At 55.5% G+C, this 9076-nt stretch overlaps 2 protein-coding genes across 2 annotated transcripts; one reads left to right on the top strand and one right to left on the bottom strand.

Annotated features, from left to right (window-relative positions):
• Positions 1-1340: 1340 nt before the first annotated feature.
• VTJ04DRAFT_6414 (uncharacterized protein) lies at positions 1341-1639 on the top strand (the record flags this gene model as incomplete). Its single annotated transcript, XM_069364631.1, has 2 exons — positions 1341-1444; positions 1504-1639. 2 exons carry the CDS (start codon positions 1341-1343, stop codon positions 1637-1639), a joined length of 240 nt encoding a protein of 79 aa, XP_069218438.1.
• A 241-nt stretch (positions 1640-1880) lies between these two features.
• On the bottom strand, positions 1881-5906 carry VTJ04DRAFT_6413 (uncharacterized protein; the record flags this gene model as incomplete). The annotated part of the gene is made up of 3 exons (XM_069364630.1): positions 1881-2528; positions 2590-5191; positions 5251-5906. 3 exons carry the CDS (start codon positions 5904-5906, stop codon positions 1881-1883), a joined length of 3906 nt encoding a protein of 1301 aa, XP_069218437.1.
• Between the last annotated feature and the right edge of the window lie 3170 nt (positions 5907-9076).

The following is a 9076-nucleotide window of genomic DNA, read 5'->3' as shown; positions in this document are numbered from 1 at the left end:
TGTGTGGTGGGGGGGGGGGGGGGGTACACTACGGAGTACGCTGCTGTGGTCCGTTGCCCGTTGCGGTGGTTCCCATCTTTCGGGATCAACGCGGGATGGGATCATCCTCGCACGAAAATGGCGACATTTGGAACATGTCATGTCCACTCGCGCGAGGGTTGGGCTTGGTCTCTCCTCCCCTCTCCGTGTCCCGTGCCGAGGAGAGATGGAGGAGAGAGGGGGGGAGCATAACCAAATTCCTTCACCGTCAGCCTGTTGGATGAGATTCCGGAGCTCCAGACAACCCTTTCGCTCACCGAACCGATCAGTCAGTCACGTCCCAAACCGAATCTCAGCTGTCCATGGGTTTTGTGCCGCTTCTGCGGGATTTGTGGGTTGGCAGTCCATTGGTCAAACCATCAAGCCAAAAAACCAAAAGCCAACAAAAATGCTGCGAGAAGATGCGGAACGGACAATGCATCTCGATTATCAAGGACAACGTAAGACGGAATGTTGATGCAGTCCGGGGAACGCGACAGGCGGCTGACTTGTTGTGGATGCCTGTCAGCTCAGAATCCACGCCGCCGGAACTCAGCAATTGATATGTCCCGGGCTTGTGGTCCGTAACAACTCTGTCCACTCTGCCCATGGTGACTACGTTCCGCATCCTCAGCCTCAGCAAGTCAGGTATTCAGAGCTAGTCTTTTCCGGAATCAAGCCCAGACAATACGGAGTCTTTTAGGCAGTACTCCATACAACCCAGCGTTGCAACCCACTACGTACCATAGAATAAAAATTGGGCGAAGTTATCTTCCAACATGTCGTGCTTTACGCCAACCTTACGCCACGGCATACCGCGCTCCGTGCTCAATACCGTATCATACCGTTACTCATGAGACAGACCCGAAGCTCTGGATCCTCCGCTCCCTTTCCCGCGTTTCGGGTCCCGCCCCAAACCCTCGGGACTCGGGACATACCACCTTCCTCTCTCATCAAAGCTGCCGATCGCTTAACTCAAACACACTTTTTGCCGACGGGCTCGGGATGGAACATGGCGATGAGACTCTCATTTGTACATACCCGTACCGTCTCCGGGTTGCGACGTCTCTCCTTTAGTGCTTCTCAGGTAGCGAATGAAGACTTGTTGGAACCGTGGCTCTATACCGAGGCACTACCTGATCCCTTCTCGAGATTTAAGTGGAATCAAACATGCATTGCCGCAGAAGGACAAACAGTGGTGACAATCAATCCGCGACCTGAAACCAGCTCATGACATGTCGTTGGCACAGATGAGCTACCTGAGTTTTGCTGCGGAGTCTCCCTTTGGTGTAGTAAATAGTCGCAGCAACACGTCAAACGCAATGGCGAAGACCACATCCAACTGGCAGGTAATCCAGTGCCACGAATCATTGCACACCATCCGCAGAGAGGTAAAAGAGTGGAAAGAAGAGAAGACAAAAGATGGGTAAACACCCTGAATTCATCCCGGTCCCCATCCCATCCATATCCCATGATCCTCTCCAGTCCTGTTCCGCCTGGTTCAGGCCCGAATCCAATCCAGATAACCTTCTCCCTGCAGAATGTAAAGTTTCCAGATGAAACCAAAGAATATCCACCGCGTTATAAGAGAAACCAGACTTCACTGGCGCCCAAGTTCTAGAGCAGATATCCCATCTTACTCCCTCCATGCCATGCCATGTTTGTTGTTATCGATGTGAGAAAATAAAAAAGCCACGCCTGCTTTCATAATTGCCACCCAGCAAAGAAATAAAAAACCAACGCAAAGATACCAACCCAAGAGCAACGGATTCTCAGTGTCCTTGTTTCCTATCCGCCAGGAAACGTCCGAATCCCCAAATAGAACCCAAACCACTAACTCCCTTGATCCTCCCTTCCGCCGCTTACAAATATATATCCCCTCCTTGTCCTCTGACCCATCTGTCCCAAGCGATCTCGTACGCTTCCTCCAAATCCCTCACCCACCGCCTCGTATCAAAGAGCGCGCATGTCCATTTCGCCTCAAATAGCAGCCTTCTCAGCTCTGCCAACCTGCCCACCCCCTCACGATATTCCGTCCCATCCGGCGCACGCCGTGGGACCTGCACGAGTCCGTTCACCAGTCGGACTGCAAACTCCTCATACTCCGCTTCGTCCCTCGCGACGAGCTCGCTCGCTGCCTGGTCCCCTTCAGGGCCCCTGGGCAGCGCACCACGTAGGATAGACGCCGCCATGCGCGAGCACATCTTGTACTCGTACCTCGGGAGAGTGAGGAGTGGGGTACTGGACCAGAGAATGTCGGCCGCGGTGGTGTGGGCATTGCACTCGGGAGTGTCGAGGAAGATATCGCAGACACGGGCGCGCGAGATATGCTGCTGTTTTGGCGCGACGTCGGTGAAGATGATGCGGGAGGCGACGCCCTCGCCACCCCAGTCGCGAGCAGTACGGCGAAGATGGGTTTCGCCGAGTTCTGGGAAGCGGAGAAGCCAAAGGTAGGCTTTCGGCGCTGCAGCGAGGATGCGCAACCAAGACCGGAACGTGGTTGGGTCGATCTGGATAGTCTGTTAGTCTCTGACCTACTCCATGCGTTTATTTTGCACACGTGTTTCGAACCTTGTACAATTGGTTGAAGTTCCCCATCAAGATCGCATCGTCCGGCAGGTTGGGGAACAGCTCCTTGCGCATCTTCCAACGCCGCCGCGCGTCCTCGTCCCATGTCATGCCGCGCTCGTCATGACCATCGGCCGACTGCTTGTGGTCGCAGCAGAAGAAGGTCTCGCGACAGAAGATGATGTTCTCCGAGTAAATCCAGTCTTCGGCGTCTGCATCAACCTCATCGCGGAATACATCCCCCAGGGTCAGATTGCTGCGGTGCGGCCGGAGCGTCGATGGTGGAATGGCCGTGGCATCTGCGAGCAAGTAGTCGCACCACTCGGCGCCGAGCGTGCCAGCAAATCCCATGAATGACATTTGGATGGGAGCTGGGCGGGCGGCAAAGATCTCGTTACGAGCGCCTCGTGTGTAGCCATTGAGGTTGACTAAAATGTGAATCTTGTCCTTGACGATTTGCTCGACGAGCTTGTCTGGCGGCCATGTGGTAACGTCGCGGAAGACGGGCGCCTCACGCTCAATCTGCTGGCGGTGAATAGACTTGTCGCTGGCCGTGGTAGCGTAGCAGAAGGCCCTAACGCGGGCTGGGTTATGCATGCCGAACACGGACTGCATTAGGTGGGCAAGTGGATGGTTGTTGAAATCAGACGAGATGTATCCCACGTTGAGATACGGGCTCGGAGGGTCGGGCGGTTCGTAGACGACATTCGGAATCCACGGCGACCGGAGCGTCGAGAAGGAAATGCGTAGCGCGTTTCTCTGTGATATCAGCCGGACTTCCTTGGCGGGCAGCGGACAGGTGAAGGTGTGGAAGGGCAGGACAGTGGGTGCCAAGGGAACAGAAAGGCTGCCGGGAGGTTTGGCTCGACGGTATCTGGAGGTCGGTTGGGCACGTTTGAGCACGTGCTTCTCCTGGTACCAGCGACGCATGGCGACGACGGCCGAACGTTCGATCAAGCGCAAGAGCCGGTATCCCTCCCCAGGCCGGCCAGTCCACTTCCGAAGCTCGGCCTCCAGGTCGATGGAGCCATCGTCAGCTCCCGTTTCCCTTAATTCAGCCACCAGTCGCTGGAGGTATTGTCCCTGCAAAACACCCAAGCCCCAAGTGGACGACTCCTTTAGCTGGCGACCAACAATGTTCACAACGCGCTGCATCAAGCCGCTGCCCTGACCACGGCTCTTGACATCCAGGAGCATTCCATTTTCATCCACGTGCCACCGATCGTACCGACCATTCTCGAGCAACACGCCGCCGCGGCCCCTCCAGTCGCAGACCGAGTTGAGAGCGGTCGACAGACCGCACACTGCCTCAGCAAACTCTGGGTTGGCTGCCACGGCCCGCTGGTAATATTTGATGGCATCCGCGATGCGACCACGATCTTTGACGGCGTTGGCAAGGTTGGTGAGGGCGATGTCAAAGGTACCATCGCACGCTACCGCCTGCTCATACATCTGAATAGCCATGTCCAGTTGTCCGATGTCCTTGAGCAAACTACCCAAGTTTGTGTGGAGGTGCACGTGCTTGGGGTCTAGCGTGAGGCCGTACTGGTAATAGGCCAGTGCGAGCGCCAATCCGCTCCCAGGAGGGATTCCTGGGATGTTGATGTTAAGATTCATGTCTGAGCTGGGAATGTAGTGAACGGGTGCTGTCTGCTGGACCCCGGCGAGGAGGATGCCCACATTATTGGCAGTCGACGGGCTCTCTTGGAGAGACAACGATAGGTAGTAGAGAGCCAGAATGTCACCAACTCCTGCAGGCTGGCGCATCAGACCCGAGCTAGGACCACCACTCGACATGGCGTCCTGGTAGATCTTGGCCAAAGACAACAGTGAGTTGCTCGTTGTTGCCACGACAGACCGCTTGTGGGATCCGTCAGGCACATGGAGGAGACCTGGCAACTGGCCCGCGGTGGATGCGAAAACGAAATGGGCCGTGAGCTTCGCCCTGTCTGGAGGCAGTAGCAGTGGCGGTGGTGGATCTGTTTGTGAGGCGCGCAAAGCCTGGTCGGTTTGAAAGGTACGAGGTGCCAAAACGGCTTGTATGTGCCGCATCAGAGACTGCACCCCTGGGAGCTGCTTCCCAGTGCTGATCATAACCACCTCCTCAAAAGCCTCGGAAGCGCGATCGATCTTCTTGAGCGTATATAGCATGTTGCCCTTGGCGTGGATGAGGAGGATCATGCGGCCATTCTCGCTTCCTGGAATGCGGTAGCCACTGGAGCCAAACCCAGGCGCTTTCGTCTCCTCTGACGGGGCTGCAAAACGCTTCTCAGGACTGTCAGGTCCCTCCGTATCCAAGACATACGAATCGGGGATCGACTCGGCCAACGTCATCGGGGTAGCAACTTCGGCCTCGCTTGCTGTCTCGCTGACTTGGTCACGGGACACGCCAGCTCGGGATATCCTCAGAGAATTCTGAACGAACTCGATGATCTTCACGGCTTCCTCGTTCCGTTGGTTCGAGCAGAGCAGGCTCACCAGGTGCTCAACAGCCTCCAGATAGCTTGGTCGCAATTTGATGGCAGTCATCCACTGGGCTTCAGCCTCTTGGTGCCTGTTTAGGCAGTAGAGACACGCGGCTACATTGGAGATGGCCTCGACGTGGCTAATAAAGAGTATTAGCAACGGTAACTTGAAAAGAAAATCCGCGGCTATGCAACTTACTTTGGGTCAAGATTAACAATACGCTTGAACCATTCTAACGCCACCTCGTAGTGTTCCAGGAAATAGTGCAGACAGCCACCAATGATGACGCCCTCAAACCACCGCCAACCAGTTTCTTCGCAGATAGTGCTCAGAAGACTGAGACACTGTTTTGCATTCTGCACAGCATCCGGGTTGGGGAGCAGAGAGAGGGCCCGCGCAACGGCGGTTTCTTGCGTTGCTTGATGTACGTAACTTGGCGGTGGTGGCTGCCCGAAAGCTGCTGGACCAGACTCGGGTTTGTTGGCGGTACTGCCAGGGACAGGCTTAGGATAGACCATCATCCTAGAGGATGATGTCCTCGCTCCATGGCTGGACCGGTCATGATGTGATTTTTTGAAGTTGGCGAGATAGACAAGCAAGTCGCTGTATGCCTTTTGGGCACGCTGCAACACCCATTCCCTGAAACGCGCAGGTTCGGCGAGGTCGCCAGTCGGGAGAGGATTCATTGGGAACACGGCGTCAGGAGCTGGAGGAATAGAGTTGATACCCTGGTGAGCAAGTTGGCCATGGCCGTACTGTGTGAAACCATTCTCGATCGGTGGATGAGTTGGGGCCCGAAGACCGAAATAGGGATTTTGCCCAAGAACGGGGGCGTTGACTAGCGCGTGGTGCATGGTGGGATGGGGTGCCATGAAACCGCCATCGACGCCGTGTTGATGTGTGTAGCCATTTGCCAGAGGAAGAAACGTCTGGTAACCTAAACTCCCGTCCCTCCATATTGCCGGCTGGGGAAGGCCCCCAGGGCTGTAAACAGTTGGTGATAACTGTTGTTGATATCCCTGGCCGAGAAGAGGCTGAAAGGATGGCCCAGGATGGTAACTGGGTCGGGGGACAGGTTGCTGTGGAAAACCAGTGCCACTGGCTACCCGCAGATCGCTCGCCGTGTTGAGTGGACCAGGACCCCATCCTCTTGGAGTTGAAGGTAGGCGGTTGTCTGGGGGTAACGGTGTTACTCCCGAGTCAAATGCGGCCCCTGTTGGCGGCAAGGCAGCATACGGCCAGGGATTTCCAGGTGGGTGCTGTTGCTGCTGCTGCGGTTGCTGTGGTTGCTGTGGCTGTTGTAAGCCAGCAATGGGTTGGGCTGGGGCTGCTCTCTGAATCATGGGGGTGGGGTATATCCTCGACGTCGATGCTGGAATGATCAGGTGCTTTGAAGGCGGCGGGCCGGAAGCGAGGTGGGTTAGTGACCCATCATAGCCGTTGTCAATGGTTCCATTGGGAGTTTTGCGGCGGAGAGAGTTTTCTGCTTGCTCGTGGCTCCGTAACCTGGAAAAAGAGGTCGTGATACGGTGCAAGGCCGGTACGTTCTGAGTCGTGCGAGCAGCAAAGGCACGAGGCGTGGAACTAGGGCCGTGAGGAACCTGGGACAGCTGTGATGGGGGATATCCGTGTTGGTACGTCGAATAGTGGCCATGATGAGGTGTGAGGAAATCGAGCGGAGGTGGCACCATCTGGTGCATTTGGACTGCGGGAAACATGGCGCAAGGTTTACGTGTTCGTCGGTTGGGATCAAGTCAAGCGTACAGTGTGGAATTGCGTAGAGAGTTGTCGAATGGATCGTGAACTGGGACTTCGGAATTCGAGATCGGACAAGACCAGAGAGGAATTTCGAATATCGGTGCGATCAACCGGACCCGGTCACGGGGTTGTACGCATTGTGATCGTTATCGTCGTCGTTATGGCGGGGAAACTAGTCGTCGGGATGATGACCGTCGACGTCGGAGTTCTTGTTGACTGAGGTGGGCATGTCGCTATGAGAAAATGAAGTTCAAAAGCCGGGTCATTGAGATCCGCCCAGGCGGCCCATCCAGATGTTAACAGTGAGTCGAGTGGTGGGACGGGGCGGAGGCTCAGCCAGCACCTCGCTCGAGGCTCGTATCAAGCAGTCCAAGGTTGAGTTGCTGCTCTCAAGGCTCCGAGTTCTGGGAGGGTCGAGGTCGTCGCTCAGTCGCCTCTAAGTCGTCGTTCGTCAATCGGTCAGGAATGCTCGGAATGAAACCCAGCACTTCTTCCCTGTCGCCAGCGACCAAGACAACACCAAGCTCAGTTCCACCTCTTCCGGGTTTCTTTCCTCTGGCCTGGAGTCGTGCCAGCGTCTCGTTGGCTTTGGTTGAAACCGACAACTGCTGGAGGTCAAGTCGTGGAGGTGCAAACCGGGCGAGGTTGGGGCCTTTGGTGGGGATTGAACCGGAGATGTAACCTGGGACCTGGCAGCTTGTTGGCGGGAGCTGAATGACGCCAATGCAGAAAGAAGAAAGGCAGAGCAAACACGCCCAGACGGAATCAGGCGTCGCGGATGGAGGGGTGCTTGGGGGCGGGGAAAAAGAGACGATGGAAAAGAGGTCGCTGATTGATTGGAATGGAAATGGAAAGAGAGGAAATGAAAGCGGCAGGTGGAAATAATACTTAGGCAAATGCTTCTTTTCGCCCTTGCCTGCTGATTTGCACGATTCGCTTCTATTTCTTGCCTTGTCTTCCCGGGTTGTCCAATCTTCCTTTTCTTCTGCTGACCACAAACCTGTCCAGGTCAGGCCGCCCTGCAGGCTTGAGTTACCAGGAGGTTTTGAATATGCAACGTCCCAGGCCGGGGCTGGATGCAAGATGGGATGGGGGGCCCGAGCAACTTGAAGGCGAGGTAGGTTTAAAAAGTGGAAACAACAGGGCGCTTTCCCCCGCAGAGAACGAACATGTCAGCGACCTCAATCGAATAACCTTGAGCACTAGGATTCAATAAAGGTAGTTAAAGTTCAGGCGGGCAGAGACACGACAGGACAGACAGAAACCGGCAGCATGCATGAGGGTGGTCAGGCAAATGGATGGATGGATGGATGGAGGCGGATTGAGGATGATGAATGGTGCCAGCAAGGGTTTCCCGTGCCGTGCAGCGCCTCTCCGCACCAAACCCCAGGCTCGTGGGGGCTCTTTTGGCCCTTGCTGCATCGCCGTCACCAGCCTCGTCGCTGTCAACATCAACACCACAGCGACAACGGCAACATCATTATCGAAAGAGGTTGGTACTTTTTTCTAGAGGAGTACCAAACGGCCATCCATGGACGGCTGTCAATCGCCATACTGGGATACAGACTGGAACACAGGGGACAGGAAGACATGGGGACAGACACAGGATCTTTCACATGAGTCCATCCTCCAGCTACCACCTGGTGGTCCTCCGTACATCCGCCGTGCCATGCCTTTCCTTGCATCACTTGTCACCGACCAACAAGCTTGGTCTCCAGCTTTCGTTCAAGGACGTTGGGCAATGCCATGTCACCCACCCCAACCATGGATGGATGACCGGCGCTCCGGGATGGGCTTCCTTTGGCCCTGGAGTCCAAACGTTGGAGAACTCTGTGTACGGATATGAGTACGGAGTACAGTATGAGCTTTCACACCCCATGGGAAAACCGCCGCAACCAACGATGCAACTTTCAAGCTCAATCCAGGAGATACTAATAGACGTGAAATTGTCGAGCCCTCAATAATAACTGCTGCTCAGGATACGGCTCCGCAGCTCGAGCGATAATCACGACGAGGAGGAAAACAACCAAGCAAAAGGAGTTTGGATGGTGATCTGTGCGGCGGTGCCATTTCGTTGGTCTTTCTCTACAACGTGTGACTATACTCATAGGTACTGTTCGGTCCCCTGCCCATCCCTTCCACTGCTGGAACAACAAGGGTCGCAAAGCCAGACTGTCAGACCTGCAGGATGGATCACCAGATCCGTGGCTCATCGTCGGGGACGTGCCGAAGGACGGCACAGGCGGCAGCCTAATCGTACACTTTG

Source organism: Mycothermus thermophilus (assembly GCF_041956435.1).
Source record: "Mycothermus thermophilus strain CBS 625.91 unplaced genomic scaffold VTJ04scaffold_4, whole genome shotgun sequence".
NCBI lineage: Eukaryota > Fungi > Ascomycota > Sordariomycetes > Sordariales > Chaetomiaceae > Mycothermus > Mycothermus thermophilus.
The sequence above is the reverse complement of the archived record's forward strand: the minus strand, read 5'-3'. Positions and strand labels throughout refer to the sequence as shown.